General features: G+C 59.9%; 1 protein-coding gene across 2 annotated transcripts in view; it reads right to left on the minus strand.

The window, feature by feature from the left end:
- Positions 1 to 4,454: 4,454 nt before the first annotated feature.
- Positions 4,455 to 15,765, minus strand: part of TFEB (transcription factor EB) — a 47,301-nt gene continuing 35,990 nt past the window's right edge. For both annotated transcript variants that reach the window (XM_036248118.1, XM_036248117.1), the window contains exons 2-9: positions 11,039 to 11,267; positions 10,708 to 10,962; positions 10,061 to 10,138; positions 8,248 to 8,368; positions 8,107 to 8,163; positions 7,565 to 7,640; positions 6,826 to 6,973; positions 4,455 to 5,599 (exon numbers count right to left, since the gene is read on the minus strand). In XM_036248118.1, coding sequence (XP_036104011.1) covers positions 5,111 to 5,599; positions 6,826 to 6,973; positions 7,565 to 7,640; positions 8,107 to 8,163; positions 8,248 to 8,368; positions 10,061 to 10,138; positions 10,708 to 10,962; positions 11,039 to 11,248 — 1,434 coding nt within the window. In that variant the 5' untranslated portion in view covers positions 11,249 to 11,267 and the 3' untranslated portion in view covers positions 4,455 to 5,110. The remainder of the gene's footprint in view (positions 5,600 to 6,825; positions 6,974 to 7,564; positions 7,641 to 8,106; positions 8,164 to 8,247; positions 8,369 to 10,060; positions 10,139 to 10,707; positions 10,963 to 11,038; positions 11,268 to 15,765) is intronic.

The following is a 15,765-nucleotide window of genomic DNA, read 5'->3' on the forward strand; positions in this document are numbered from 1 at the left end:
AATTACCCTCACTGCTCATTTCAAGATGTCATCAATTTTAATTTAGGGCCCAAAGATAGTACAATGAGAAGGCCCGCCCCAGCCCCCGCACATGGGAAGGGATGAGAGGGTGGGGGAGGAGCTGGGGGCAGCCAGGGCGGAGGGGCACAAAGGGGGAGAAGGGGCTGAGCAAGGAGAGCAGAAAAAGGCTGACCGGCCCCTGCCCCAGGAGGGTCCCCAGCCAGGGCTTCTGCAGCGTCCCCTTGGGAGGGGAGAGGAATGGAGGGCATTGCCAGGGACAGGCCCCTGGTCCACCCACCCCTGAGGGCCATCGGGAAGCTATGACATCCGCAGCCATCTCCAGTGACATGCTGTGTCTAGCACTTCCCTTCAGTCATTCCTTTAATTCCCAAAGCTACCCTGGGAGGCAGACATTGAAGTCCCTCATTACAGAAGGGGAAACTGAGGCACAGGGCGCCCACCCCTCTTCACAGCAAGCCATGCAGAGCTCATTCAAACACAGGCCTGTTTGGCTTTGCGACTCCCTGCCTTTCTGAACCCAGAACCCGTGGCCTCATGGGCAGTCTTCCAGCCCACGTGCCCGGGCCCACCCGACGGCAGTCCCACCAGCCCGCTCAGCCGCGGGCGCCCACACCATCAGCCCTCCACCCTGTGCCCTGTGCCTGCAGTGCCCCTCCCTCCCCGGGCAGCCTGATCCCCACCACTCAGCTTAATGTCACCTCCCCCTTTTAAAAACCCCTTGCTGAGTCCTCACTGCTGTTCTTGGGGGCCGCTCCCCGCCCCCATCTGCCCCCGGATGGGCTGTCCCTTATCCGCCTCTCCTCCTGTCCTGCATCCAGCCCCAGGCGCTGAGCGGGGCTCAGGGTCTGCTGGACACCACTGCCTCCCAGCCGTGCTCCTGCCCTCAGGGGAGGGGAGGACTGTCTGAGCTGGAAGGAACCACAGGTCTGCTCAGCCCACCCCACCTGTTCAGAGGACCAGCCGAGGCTCATCGAGAGGGGGCGGGGCTTCCAGAAAAGCCATTTCTGTCTCAGGGGGCACAAGCAGGTGGGCACCAGTCTTTATTTAGAACAAATGACTGAACACATGAATGAAAGCGGGTGGAAGGTCCCTCTCCCCAGGCACCTGCAGGTCCCTCCCGGGACAGAAATCTCAGCTGTTCCCTCACCAGGACTTGCAGCAGCTGGACTTACTCCCAATCCTGGGGAGTCTGTATTTTACAAATGGAGTCTCCACCTGCAAGGGGGACTTCACAGGCCAGTGGAGAAGTTTCTGGAAAGTCTGGTTTGGGAGGTGGAGGAGCCTGCTTGTTCTTTGCAGCCAGCTCTGCCACCCCGGTCTGTCTTGACTCACAGTGGGGCCACGGTCTCCCAAGTGTAGAGCGGACACGGCGCGGGGCTCAGGGACAGGCCGCAGTGTGGCAGGGCCCGGGCCCAGCCAATTACTGCGGCTGCCCCCGCCCGACTGAGTCCCGCCTGCCTCCCCTGCTGCCTGACACCCCAGCTCCCTGGCCACCGCAGGAGAGAGAAGGGGCCCCCTCCGAGCCCCGAGACAGGGTCCTTGCTGGCGGCAGGCCCGCTCCCAGGCCTCGCCGAAGACGGATCGCTCCCTTAATCACTCTGGAAAAGAACCCCAAGCCGATATAATATTATAATTAATTAATTCACTAAAAAGGTATTAAATTTCTCTCCCCCCTGTGGATATTATCTGAATTCATTGACCTTTAGAAAAATCACCCTCTAATTGTAACCAGGTCCAAAAGCATTTGCAGCCCGTCCCTTTTACATTAATAATATCTTCCCGGACTTGGCTCTGGCTGCTTAAATATTGTATAAATTCCACTGCCCCCCTGGAAAAGAGAGAGCAAGGAAAAAAATGAGGCTGGAGGAGCCTGAGAGGGGGATGGGGGCCAGACCCTAAGAGGCGGGGGTCCCAGAGGGCGGGAAATGAGGTGAATTGAAGGGGCTCTTTCTGGCTGCTCCGGCTGACATGCCAGGTGGCTTGAAGGGGCACCGGAGGGAAGGGGGCATGGACTGAGAGCAGGAGTTAAATTTGGAGTTCATTTTTTGGAGGCGGGGGGGGGGGGTCAGGGAGAAGATTCATCTGATTCTCATCCAAGTCAATGGCTCCAAATAGCAAAGGAAGAATCTGATTGAAAGGAACCTGTGAAATTCCAAGGAGGACATTCTGAGGTTCTGCTTCTCCCCTCCCAGGCTTCGCTCTGGCTCAGCTTCCCAGACAGCCGGGTCCTACAGGTGGCGGGCAGGCCTTGGGGGAGGGGTGGTCGGACGGCCAGGACGCCCAACAGCTGAGGCGGTCGGTACCAAGGAACAGAGAGCCAGTGCCACGCCAGCCTGGCCTCAGCGGGGCCACAGTCCACTCCTGCCCTCAGACCTGAAGACATTTCCTTTTGCTCTTTTGTTCCTTCTCAAGGCCTGGGGGGCTCCCTCAGGGAAGTGAGGGCGTTGGACAGGTCCATCTCTGCTTTCACACCAGCCCCTCCCCACTCCGCCTTTGGGAAAATAACTCCCCCTGTGCACCTGAAGTCTGCAAGGGTGTTGTCTAGCACACAAAGAGCAGGGATGAAGAAAGCATTCCCTTCTTAGCCACTCAGATGTTCATGGCCACCAGTCAGGAAGCTCTGGCCTGACTCCTTTCCAGCCCCAGACTAAGGTTCACGCAGAGCACTCTCAGATCCACGAACACGTGCTGGTGGCTTGCTGAAATGCCTGCCTTCTCCGGCCGGGTAGGACTGCAGGGCCCCCAGGCAGACGGTCTGGAATGTACAATTAAGCTAAGACTCCCCTCACCTCTCCCCTCTTACCCCCCAACCAGGTTGACAACCGCCAGCTCCTGACCCTTTGGCGCCCTCTTGTGGGTAGAACCCCACTCACACCCTCAGTCTTGCCCATTGGACCGCCAGACCTGCTGGGGAGGAACCCAGGGTGCAGGAAGCCAGCAGGCAGGGGCTGGTGCGGATACGGTAGTCTTGAGGGGCTGCGTGAGGAAGCTGATGGGAAGCTTTCTACACACTGAGTGAATGCTCAGGATGAAGAAGAACAAATGGGGTAGGAGAGAGTTCTGAATCACCTGAAGGACTGGCCCCCAGAGCTCCCAGACTCCCACCCGCTCTGGTGCCCAAACAGCCCACACCGGGACCCACCAGGTATCTCTCAGTCCCAGGGCGGATGGAGGGGTGCTCCCAGGGCTTGGGCAGGTCCCCGGCCGGCTCAAACTCCACAAAGTCATCTAGGCTCGACCTGACCTCGAGACCCCGCGGCTGCCAGCCCAGGGCCAGCACTGCCCACGCCCCTTCCTGTCCTGCCCTGGCGCACTAACTGCTCCAGCGTCGGTCTGATCTCCTGCTCTGCGCAGAGGGAATTGCCCTCTTAGCCGTTTTCACCCTGGCATTTTCTTATTTTTAAATTAGGCCCTTTCAGCCGCTCAGGGCCCCACGAGGAGGAATCTACTTTGATCTCTGCCTGAAGGACTGGGAAGTGGAGGGAGAACTAGGCAAAACCCCAAAAGACCCTCTCCTCACTCCCCCCGGACACCTGGGGCTCAAGAAGCTGCCACCCCACCCCTTGCTGCCACAAGCCCGTGTACCCATCCTGGGCGAGGTCACGCCGTCCCAGGGTGGGGGGCAGAAGCCCTTGGGAGACACCGTGGGGTGGGGAACTGAAGCCCAGAGAGAGGAAAAGATTTGCCAGGGCCTCACCCTCTGGCCAGAGCAGGGAGTAGGAGCGTGTCCGTGGCTCCACCCCATGTCCTATATGCCTGCCTCCTTCCAAACCAGTTCACGTGGGTCCTCGGTCCCCAAACCCATAGAAGAACACAGCCCCTCTTTACTAGGGACACTATGTCAGCTAGAGACACTATGTCAGCCAGCAGAGGGGCGGCGCTGCCTGCTTCTCCAGACTGATCTGAGCCCGCCAAGGGAGGGGGAAGAATTTGGAGAGGTCACCACTAAAAGTGGGGGTGGGGAGCAGGAGAAACATGCCCCCCACCCCAGCCAGTGGTAGCCTGGGCCAAGGGTGTCCGAAGCAGCAGCTAGGAACAGTAGACTTGGGCTCCCATCCAAGTACTAACCAGGCCCGACCCTGCTTAGCTTCCGAGATCAGACGAGATCGGGCGCGTTCAGGGTGGTATGGCCGTAGACGGAACAGTAGACTTGGTTTACCAGCAGCCTAGTCCCCACGTCATCCAGCCGGCTCTGAGGGTGTGAGACCAGCGTGGCTGCAGCGCCATCTTGTGGCCACGAGGAGAGACAATGCCCCCACCAGCACCAAGCCCGGAGTGAAGCTAGCTGTACCGCCTGTTCCCAGGGGCAGGGCCGGGGAGCTGGGGGGAACCAAGTGATGGGCTTGTTCCCTCCTCTCTGTATCCCCGTACCCTGACCCCCACTGGGGCATTCAAACTATCCAGAAAGGAGCCCGCTGGATTGAATCCTGCTCTTTTCCGTCAGCCCCAGACCCCCTCAAAGAGACAGGACAAAGGAGTATAAAGCACAGTGTTTACTAAAGGCACAAAGTGGGAGCCTGGAGGGGAGCTGCTCTTCCAGCAGTGACCCCACACCAACCTGAACCCAGCGCCCCCTCTGCCGGCCACCCCTGCCCTCACACCACCTGGTGGAGAGCTGTTAGCACCAAAGGGGGGCTGGGGGCACCCCACCTGTGTGAGGGGGACAGCCAGGCTGGAGGGCGGCTTGTTGCCATCTGAGTCGCAGACAAGCAGGCCTGGGCACCCCCTGGACCAGTCACTGCTTCAGAGAAGGAACTTCCTGAACCCCCTGCTCCTTCATTGGTGGGGGTGGGGAGAGCAGGCTCAGAAGACAGGACCCTCCGGCTCTCTTCTTACCTCCAGCACACACACCCCAGGAGCCCGGCTGGAGACCTGTTCCTGCCCAGCCCCTCAGGAGGGCCCCTGGGGAGCACTGGCCGGGTGAGGGCTTCCCCTGCCCCACGGGCTGCCAAGCGGGCACTAAGTCCAAACAAGGGGCCGACAGGGAGGTGAGGCAGGGCAGGTGGCTACTTCACACACAAGTGCAGCCTGCAGTGGGGCGGGAGGCGGCCCTGGCCCTCCCAGCCCCCAGGCCTGCCGGCCCCCAGGGTCACAGCACATCGCCCTCCTCCATGCTGAAGCTGCTCCTGCGGCTGCTGGCCTTGGAGGCCTCGGGGGACATGGTGGAGAAGAGGGGGTCGGAGGCTAATGGCAGCAGTGAGTTGTCCAGGAGCATGAGGTCCAGGTCCTTCTTGGACAAGTTGGGGAACAGGGAACCATGCTCCGGCCCCAGAGCTTCAGGGTAGCCTGGGGGCCCTTCATCGCCCCCGCCCCCAAAGCTCAGGCTGTGGCTTAAGTCCAGATGGTGGAATGGGGATGGTGGCTGGGGTGGCTGGGCTGGCGGGGGCATTGGGGCATGGGGGGGCAGAGCGGGCAGTGACTCGGCATCAGGGACCTCGGCCCCCAACAGCAGGGCCTCCCCAGGGCCCTCCTCGCTGGGCAGCTCCTGCTTCACCACCTGCTGGGCCAGCTCAGCCATGTTCATGCCGGACGGGGAGGTGGTGGGCAGGCCGTGCACTCGGGCCTGCATCTCCAGCTCCTGCGGGCAGGCAGACAGAGGGCTAAGGGCACGCACCCACGGGCCCCAGCCGCCCCGGACCCCTTCCCCTGTGCCACCAAGACCACAAAATGTCTCGGCATAGGGGAGCTCTAGAGTCTAGACCAGTGTTTTGTCAAACTATAAGTCGCAACTTGTTAGTGGGCAGTAAAACCTGTTAGTGAGTCTTGACCAGCTCTCTCTATTTTCCTTAATTGAAACAGACTTGCCTAGACTAGACTAGACTAGAAATTACCAGAATGCATTGCATCTATTAAGGATGAAGGTTCTTTGATGAAACTTTGATCTTTCACTTTGAGTGTGGCTGTGTGTGCTGGTTGTAATGTAAATTACAGTGTCTACTATGAGAAAGAGAAAGAGAAATAGGAATATTTAAACGCATCAGTCCAACCGCCCTTTATACAGATGACCAGCCTCAGGCCCAAAGAGCACAGAGGCCCTCAACACAGAGCCAGGGCTAGACTAGACCCCGCGGTTCCCGGTGACTCCCAAGCCTTTGTTCTTCAGTTTGCCTCCCATGGTGAGCCTCAGCGACATCCACCAGCAGCTCCGGCTCTGTGCCTTGCACACGCGGTGGGCTTGCACTCCCGCCCCCTGAGGTTAGATGTAGACATGTACTTGCATTGATCAAGAAAATATATGCAGAAGTGTCAAGTGTCATCTGAAGAGTAACATGGCTTTAAGAGCGAGCTCTAGCCCTGGCCAATTTTGCTCAGTGGTTAGAGCGTCGGCCCACGGACCAGTCTCGAGTTCAATTCTGGTCAAGGGCATGTACCTTGGTTGCGGCTTGGTCCCCGGCCCTGGTCAGGGTTGTTTGGGAGGCAGCCAGTTGCTATGTCTCTCCCATGTCGATGTTTCTCTCTCTCTCTCCTCCCCGCCCACTTCCTCCCTCCTACTCTACCTGAAGATAATGGAAAAATATCCTCGGGTGAAGTTTTTTTTTAAAAAAGGAGTGATCTCCATATGTACCTGTCGATCGCCCTGGGTCCCAGAATGCAAGTCTCACAGAACAGAAACTCCAGCTGCTATTTGCTGCTTAAAGTTGCTGGGAATGCTTGTTACCAAACAATAACATCCTGACTGATACATCGTGCCTTCTCATGACATAATTCCCATGACTTCAGTGTAAGCACCGCCCCTGAGGTCAAGAGCCAGGCCAGGGGTCAGGAGTCACAGCTACCCAAGAAGTCCAAGTGCAGGGGCCAGACCTGGATTCGGAGCCAGAGCTGCTTGTTGGTCATCTCCAGGCGCCGAGAGTGGTTCTCAAGCTCGCGGGACTTCTGCAGGTCCTTCTGCATCCTCCGGATGTAGTCCACAGAGGCCTTGAGGATGGTGCCCTTGTTCCAGCGCACGTCCCTGCAGGACAGCACAATCAGAGGCGCACACATGGAGGGCCGAGGATCTGCCAGGCACCCGGTGGGTGGAAATAAAGCCCTGCTTCGGTTTCAGAAGCTAATGTCGCCTGTCCCAACTTTGCCCACAAACCCCAGACCCAGCCACCCCGGTCTGTGGATGAGGCCGAGCTCCATGTGTACAGAACAGGCCCCCATGTGACTTCGTCGCCGCCGCCACCTCACTAATCCCGTGGAACCAAGCAATTCAGAACAGCCTCTTTCCCGGGGCCTTCCCTTGCTGCCAACAAAACCCACACCTGGCCTTGACCCTCCCTGCCCCTACCCCTGGACCACGTCTGCACCAGTCCACTGTCCTCAAGAAACTTTCCCAGCCTGGCTCCTCCTCCGGGAAGCTGCCCTGACCAGCCTCCTTCCAGAACAGCTGCTCATCTGTCTTGAGTTTCCTGATTTGGTCAAGGAGGGGCCTTCTTTCCCGAACGGCTGAGGCGCTCTTAAGAGGCAGCAATCAAGGGATCCTCGCCCCGCTCCCCCGGCAACTGGCATGGGCTGGTCGTTCCACCTTCTCCCGTCCCTCCTCCAGAACCCGGCTCACAGGTCGTTGGCCTTGGGGATCAGCATTCCCAACTCCTTGATGCGGTCATTAATGTTGAACCTCCGTCTCCTTTCAACTAAAGGTAACAAATTCCGGAGGGAGCAATTAGAGGCATGAGTACCCCACCTGGGGAGAAGGGCCCAGCCCAAGGAAGGGTGCCTTGGCCCTTCTGGGAAGTAATGGGTACCCAAAGGAATGGGAATTCTATGGGGTGAGGGTGCAAGCCAGGCAGAGTCAAGGGGCTCTGTGGGGAGGCAGAACCCGCCCTGGGGGAGCTGCTAGCAGGCCAAGCTGCCTGGGTTAGGACGCCCCTAATGCCCAGAACTCCTTCCAGGAGTTCCCAGGTTCCACACCCCAAAGAAAATAATCTGAGAAACTCATTCACTCGGAAGTGCGGGGGATTTCGTGACGACTCCCCGGGAGCCCCTCTCCCGCCCCCTCGAGAACAGGGCAGTCTGAATCTGGCCCAGGCCCGCCAAAGGCCTGGGCAGGGAAGCTTCCTAGAACCTGGGCAAAGAGGGAGGCAGGGTGGGGGGACTCACTTAGGTTGTGATTGTCCTTCTTCTGCCGCTCCTTGGCCAGGGCCCGGCTCTCGGCATCTGGAGGCCAGGAGAGAAGCAGGGAGGAGCTGGGAGGAAGGGAGGGGGAGGGGGGCAGGACACAGGGAGGCAGGTAGGTGGTACCTGTAAGCTCACGCTTCTGGGTCAGGTCGGCTGGGCAGGAGCTGCTGGTGACACCCACCAGGGAGGCTGTGACCTGAGGGTCACCACTGTACACGTTCAGGTGGCTGCTGGACAGCGGCAGCTGTGGGACGAGGTGGAGAGAGGGCCCCGGTGAGCAGCCCTCGCTCTGAGGGGTCCTCCCCAGGGCCCATGGTTCCAGGCACAGCCATGCCCAGGACATGGAGGGAAGCTGCCGGTGTCTCCCGGGCCTGCTGCCAGCACCAGGGATGTCGGTGCGCCCTGGGCCTCAGCCAGCGATTCCACCCGAAAGTCTGCAGAGTGGAGTGAGCGGGATGCAGGCCCATGAGTTCGGGCAGCTGGGCCCTCGAGGACAGCCCTGGGCCAGCACTGCTGGGAGGGGACTGTGCCCCAGGCATTAGGACGCAGGGGCGGGGCACCTGATCTGGAAGGTGTCCCCCAGAGCTGTGAGGAAGACCTCTACAGGGAGGTGAGGAGGAGCTGCACAAAGAAGGGAGCTGGAGGGCCGCCGGGACCTGCCCGCGGACCTGACCTGCCGGAGTGCAGTGCGGTGGGGCTGGGGCTGTGCAGGAGGCCAGCTGGAGCCAGCGGTGCTGGGTTCAGTTTGCAAAGACCCTGGGATTTGGGGCTGGGCAGCCAGTGGGGGTTTAAACAGGTGCCCGACAGGTAGATTTGAGCTCTGGAAAGACCTCCCTAGCTCCTGTCACAGAAACATACTGAGCAAACCACAGGTCCAGAACCCTACCCGGTACTCAGGCACCCTCCAGGGCACACAGAACCCCGAAAGGGACCGGACCCTTGTGCCCCCTCTCCTCCCCCCCGCCCTCTCTCTGTTCCTAGACCTGGATGCCCAGCTGGCAGAGGTTTCCGACCCAGCTGGCCCTGGACAATGTCACAGGGCACTGGGGATTTAGGAGTGACTCCCTGATTCCCCACTGTGAGAACTGGGGTTCCCTCTATGGTGGCATGGGCTGGGGCCAGGATCGGGGTAACAGGCTCAGGCCCAAGGGGCAAGAGTAAATAGCTGAAGTTCAGGACTTCCAAAAACGGGGTGGGGACACCCACAATTCCACCTGCTCAGTGCAAATACCAGTCACCTTTGTGTAATGTTAGCCCCAGTCGCTTGCCTTATCTAATCTTCCCCCAGTCCTGTGAGGAGAAGGTATCGTCCCTATTCTGCAGCTGAGAACCAGCTCAGAACAGTTAAGAGACTTCCCAAGGTCAAAGTCAAAGCCAGAAGCCAGGCCTCTTGATTCCTAGGCTGGCTCCTTCCCCCGCCACCGCCCCTCTGCCCAGGAGGCCCAGAGAGCGTCCAGCTGCCAGAGGCTGCTGGAGGAAGGGGACAAAGCCGTCCGTGTCACTCACCCTGGAGTGGGGACACAGGCTATGCCCACTGGACCACAAGGTCAGTAGAGGAGGGGAGCCCCAGCTCCCAAAAAAACTCACCAGCTCTGGGCCCTGCTGTGGCCACACTGCTGCCCTCCAGAAATGGTCTCCCCACCCCCCTGCTGAGGCCCAGCACCTGCCTCCTGCCCCACCCACCAAGGAAGACTTCCTCCCCTGCCCAGGCACCTCTCCCTGCTAAAGCCCCATTGGGCGTACAGGCGGAGGCCTGGCCTTCTGGGCCCATGACTCTCCTGGGCCCGGGGCCCTCAGTACATGATCTGATGGAGGCAACCCCATTCCAGGTTCTCTCCGGACCCAGCCGTGCAGGACCTCTGCCCCCCTTCGCCCCCTCTGCCCCTCTCTGTCCCCCTCTGCCCCCATCCTGCCCCAGCCACCCCATCCAGCATACCGTGTTGGGCATCTGAGATTCAGGGTTGATGAAGCCCAGAACGTCGTCCAGACACATGATGTTGTCGATGACGTCAAACTGAAAGAGAAAGGTCTGCCTGGGAGGGCCCACCAGGAGAGGGCGGGGAGGGGCCTGGCCAGCCACTGACCTGAAGGCACCCTAAAGCCCGCCTTACTCAGCCCGCTCATCTGAGGGAGAAGGAACCAGGCCCAGAGAGGATGAACTGTCCAGGTCCCACAGGCCCCAAGGCCCAGGGCAGTTCTCCTCCCAAGGAGACAAGTTGCCCAGGGAGATTACTTTATATACCTGCTGTCGGCCCCTGGCTTTGCAGGTGTGCTGAGCTCTCCTGTATGAGTCCCCCTCAGCCTGGGCTCCCTGAGGACGGGGCCGTGTCCCCTCAGACTGGGCTCCCCGAGGATGGGGCCGTGTCCCCTCAGACTGGGCTCCCCGAGGATGGGGCCGTGTCCCCCTCAGGCTGGGCTCCCTGAGGACGGGCCCATGTCCCCTCAGACTGGCTCCCTGAGGACGGGGCCATGTCCCCTCAGGCTGGGCTCCCCGAGGACAGCATCTTGCCTCCTCCATTAGACAGGAGTCCCCGGAGCACAGCACGTTGTGTTGGTGGCAGCTCTGGCCAGCTCCTCACTCACCTCCCTCTCGGGGTTGGAGCCAATGTGCAGCATGGCCATGGGGCTGTTGGGCGCACTGTTGCCCGCTGAGGAGGACACCACATGGCCGGCCCGCACCCCTGGGGAGGCGGCTGGCAGGGGCTTCGGGGAGCCCTGGGCAGGGCTGATGTGGGCAGCAAACTTGTTCCCGTAGGTCTCGGACAGGTACTCCCGCACCTTCTGGTCCCGGGACTGCTGCAGGTGGTAGGAGGTGGGGTTCTCCAGGTAGGACTGAACCTGGGAGGGGAGAAGGCAAGGGTCGCAGTGTGTCCTAGGACCAGGGCAGGAGGGGACAGGCCCGAGCAGGCCCTACCTTCAGCACCTCCCCAGGCACGGGGGGTGGAGACTGGAAGTGGACGGGGGTGCTGATGGCCTGGGTGGGCGGCGCCCCCAGCTGCTGCTGCTGCTGCTGCTGCTGCTGCATGTAATGCATGACGGCCTGCTGCTGCATGCGCTCCCGCTGCTCCTCCTGCTGCGCCTGCTCCCGCATGAGCTGCATGCGCAGCCCGATGCGCGACGCCATGGCGGCTGCTGGCGCTGTCCTGTGGGCGGGGGGACAGGTCGGTGAGGCTCGTGTCCTGTCCGGGGCCCTGGGGCTTGGGAAAGGGCCGAGACAAGAGGGATGCACCCGAAGGCTCTGAGGCCCAGAGAAGGGAAGGGATTTGCCCAAGGTCACCGAGCAAGTGAGTGACACAGCTGAGACCAAAACGCAGTCTCCTGGTCCCTCTGCTTTGCACAGGGCAGTCGGTCAGCCCCCAAAGGTGACGTCCACCTCACTCCTCTTTCTCTCGTGTCACATGGTCCTGTCAGATCCGACCTCACATACATCCTTGCTGTCACCACTACCTGGCTTCCTAAAGGAGCCGCCTCATGTTCCAACACCCCCCTTTTCTTGTTTCACAATATTTTACTCACAACTCAGTAATTAGAGGGATCCTGTTAAAACTTAAGTCAGATCCTGCCCCTCCCTCTGCTCAGAACTTGCCATGGCTCCCCCTTCACCAGTAAAAGCCAAAGTCCTTACCAGAAAAGGACCTCTAGACTCTGTGGCCATCTTGTGGAGCCCCTGACCCCAAACCCTCTTACTCCCCTGCTCCACCTGCGCTGGCCACCCCAAGCCCACCTCAGGGCCTTTGCACGTGCTCTTCCCTCTGCCTGGGATGCCCTTTCACCAGATACCACAGTGGCTCCTTCCTTCATCTTCTGCAAGTCTCATAAGCATCACCACACAGACTTTCCATGACCACCCTATTTAAAATGACAAAATCTCCACCTCTTTTATGTTTCTCCTTATCACCTATTGTCATCTTAAATATTATGCATTTTTGCTTAGTTCTTTCATTCACTGTCTATCTCTTTCTTACCAAGAATGCGAACTGCCCGAGGGCAGGCATTTTGTCTGTCTTGCTCCCTGTTGTCCCTTTGGCCTCTAGCCCAGGGCCTGTGAGGGCAGACGCTTATCAATGTGTGCGGGGACATTTGCTATTTATGAGCCAGGCACTGTCCAGACAGCAGCACATCGACTCTGGTCCCTGAGCGCGTGGAGGCCACAGAGCAGTGCGAGAAAGGCAGGTCCACGGGCCGTTAGGACCTGTGCAGGGACGGGCGCTTCGGGCACCGGGTGCTGCTAGGGCTGCGTGGGCTTCTCACCTGCCAGACGGCAGCCTGACCTTTGATGGGATCAGGTGGGACAGGGGGACTAAGGCCTCCAGGCCCAGTCTGCAAGGACGGAGGACAGGACAGAATGAGTCCTGCAGCTGGGCCCATCTGTCTCTAGCTCACTAACCCTGGTCTCATCCCTCCCCCTCGCTGAGCCTCCATATACCTGTGCACAGTATGACAGGGTTGGACCAGGTGATTTCTGAGGTCCTTCCCAGCTGGGAAGGGCTGGGAATCTCTGAAAGGTGCAGGGCTCCTGCGGGTGCCCAGACTCCAAACATCCTGGCAGGGGCCGGAGGGGCCGGTTCCAGGGATTTTGCAAGAGGCAGCATGTCTTCATGGTTAAGCAAATGCTATCAAACAGGGCAGGCTGCTTCTTTGCTGTGTGACCTTAGGCAAGTCACATAACCTCTCCGAGCCTCAGTTACCTCATCTGTAAAGTTTCTACTTTAGAAGATTAGTGAGACTGTTCAATAAAAATAATGTGTCTTGAGCAGCACATGGCACTTGGGAGGCTAAGCGGGTGAGCCATGGACAGGCAGACTGGCAGCGTCAGCTGCTGGGCAGACCAGAGGCCAGAGCTGCAGCCAGGGGCCTAAAAATGAGCCCGAGACCTCTGCAGATGGCGAAGGAAAGCAGCACAGGCTGACAGATTCCGTCAAATGCCAGACACCACACATAAGCATGAGCGGAAGGTATTGGCCAAGACTCCGTGAGAGTCCCTGGCTCACGGGGTAGGAATCACCTGCGTCGTCGAGCGCTTGCTGTGTGCTGGGCACAGAGCAGAGCCTTCCCGTGCAGCGCCCTGCGAGGCGCTCTGGGTTGGTAGTCCCCTTGCACAGAGAAGGGAAAGAGGCACAGGGAGGTCGAGGAGCCTTCGTAAGGACAGAGGCTGAGCCCCAATCCCAGGGTGTCTGGCCCCCTGGCCCATGCTGGGCGTGGGGTGTCTGGAGACCACCATGTCCCCATGCAGACCTGGGAAGCAGCTTGTCCCGGTTGCAGAGCTGGTTGATCCAGGGCCAGGAATGGAGCCCAGGTCAGCTGACCCCCAACCCAGGCTCCACCTACCACCACAGCTGCTTCCCTATAAAGAGGGACAGCACCCCCCCCCCCCATGTGTGAGCCCTCAGTGGCCCTCCCGCACCACCGTCCTTGGCCAGGGATCAGTGAAGGGGCTGCCTCAGCCCCAGGGGTCTCTGCCCAGCTCCCAACAGGGCAGTCCCCAAGGAAAGAGGGGCAGACATCCTGTCTGTCCTGTAGCAAGAACACAGCTGCAGCCTCCGCCCCTGTCCTGTGCCCTGACAGAGGGGCAGCCTGTCTGTGACCCCACTGTCCACCTCACACACCAGTCCCACGGCTCTGACCCCAGCCACCCCCTCACAGCTGCACCCACACTCACACAGCAGTGCTGGGGAGCCCCCCGTCTCAGGAACAATCTCACTTCAGTTGGCTCTGGGGGCAGGAGACTGGGCCTGGCAGTGCCAGCCGGCACGGGGAGAGTGGGGGAGAAGGAGCCCCTTGTTTCTCTGACAAAGGGCTGGGCCAGAGCTGGCTCTGCCCGAGGAGACCCACCGGGCCGCTCAGCCGGTGCTGGCTGCCGCAGCCTTGTCTGCTCACGTGTCAGCGGACGCAGGACTCCCCGTGCCACCACCCTCGAGGTCTGTGCGCGCTTCCTGGGACAGGATATGGGAGACTGGGAACCATGCGGGGTCCCTGCATCAAAGGCTGTGGGTGGTCTCAGCCTGTCCGGCCCCCACCCCCTGACAGGTGGCTCAGCGGTCCATCGTCAAAGCTGTCACCGACCCCAGATCTGCTCCCTGCAGAGTCCTGGCCTCCTCCCCTGGCCCGCAGGAGGGACTTCATGGGATCCGAGGGGTCCCGGAGAGACAGTGGGCATGCTAACCGCCCCCCAGGTACACCGCCACTCAGAGCCTGAGGGCCGCCCGCAGTCTCCCGCTGCCTGGTCTTGGCGGGAAGTCCGTGAGGAGGGACACAGGGGAGCCCAAATGTCCGGACGTGGTGAGCACACCGTACAATACACAGACGATGTTCTACAGAATCGTACGCCTGCAACCTGTATAATTTCATTAACCAATGTCACCCCCATAATTCAATAAAAAAGTCAAACAGCCCTGGCCAGTTTGGCTCAGCGGTTAGAGCGTCGGCCTGCGGTCCAGAGAGACCCGGGTTCGGTTCCCGCTAAGGGCATGTACTTCGGTTGCAGTTTGTACCCGGCCCTGGTTGGTCGTGCAGGTGGCAGCCACTCGATGTGTCCCTTCACGTCGATGTTTCTCACTCTCTCTCCCTTCCTCTCTCTCCCTCCCACTCTATCTGTACAAAAAATGGAAAAATGTCCTCGGGTGAGGATAAAAAAACAAACAAACAAACAAAAAAGTCAAACAAACAAACAAAAATGCTCCCGGACCCCTCCCACCATCTGACCTCCAGACCCACCAGGCCTGGAGAGGGTCCACCATGCATGTCCTTAGTCACACCAGGGGCCCTGAGTGCCCACTACACGCGGACACTGGAGCTGGGGTGTTTCCCTGAAGAACCTTCTCCCTGCCCCCACCTCAGGTCACACCCGCCTCCTGAGGGGACCAGGGGCTCTGCTGCCCCAGAGAATTCCTGGCCCTGCCCAGTTGCGTGGCAAATGTAGCCGGGCCTGAAGTTTCAGTGCCCCTCATACTGCTGTTAGCTGAGGCAGGTCCCTTCCGCACCTCAGAACCCACAGGCCACTTCCTGCCACTGTTTACCCAGAGCTTCCCCTCACCCCTACCTCTGCACTAAGCTGACTCCGGGTTCTAGCTTAGCTGTGACCCAAATGAGCTTCGCAGTCCAACAGAGTCGGCTGAAGCCCCTGCTCTGCCCAGACTGGCTGGGTGACTTTGGGAAAGCCACTTAACCTCTCTGTGCTTGGTAAATGGAGCCAGTAATGGTTTTCTCCGTGGTAAATGGAGCCAGTAACATCAGCTCCTCATCGGACTGTTGTGAGGATCCGCGGAGACAGTGAGTGAGTGATCAGAACGCTCCTCAGCTGAGACCTCAGTCCCTGCTCCGTTGTCCGCAGGGCTGTGGAGGGGCAGCAGGGCCCTGGGACAGGCCCAGGCACGGGTAACAGGTGGCTGCTGGGCTGCCTCCCGAGACTGCGCGCCTCTGCCCAGAGCAGGTTTCGTACCAGCAGGTGCGTGGGCCTCTCATCAGTCCTTACACCTCAGTACGAGTAGCCGAGCGGACCTCTCCTGAAGGAAGATGTGGACAGAGGAAGAGGAAAGACAGGGAGAAATCGCTGCCCCCCCCCCCCTTGCGGGACAGACAAGGAGAAAGGGCCCCAGAACAGAAAAGTCTCTGACACAGGAAAAAGATCTCAGATACAGCACT

This window comes from Molossus molossus, unplaced genomic scaffold, assembly GCF_014108415.1.
Source record: "Molossus molossus isolate mMolMol1 unplaced genomic scaffold, mMolMol1.p scaffold_m16_p_8, whole genome shotgun sequence".
NCBI lineage: Eukaryota > Metazoa > Chordata > Mammalia > Chiroptera > Molossidae > Molossus > Molossus molossus.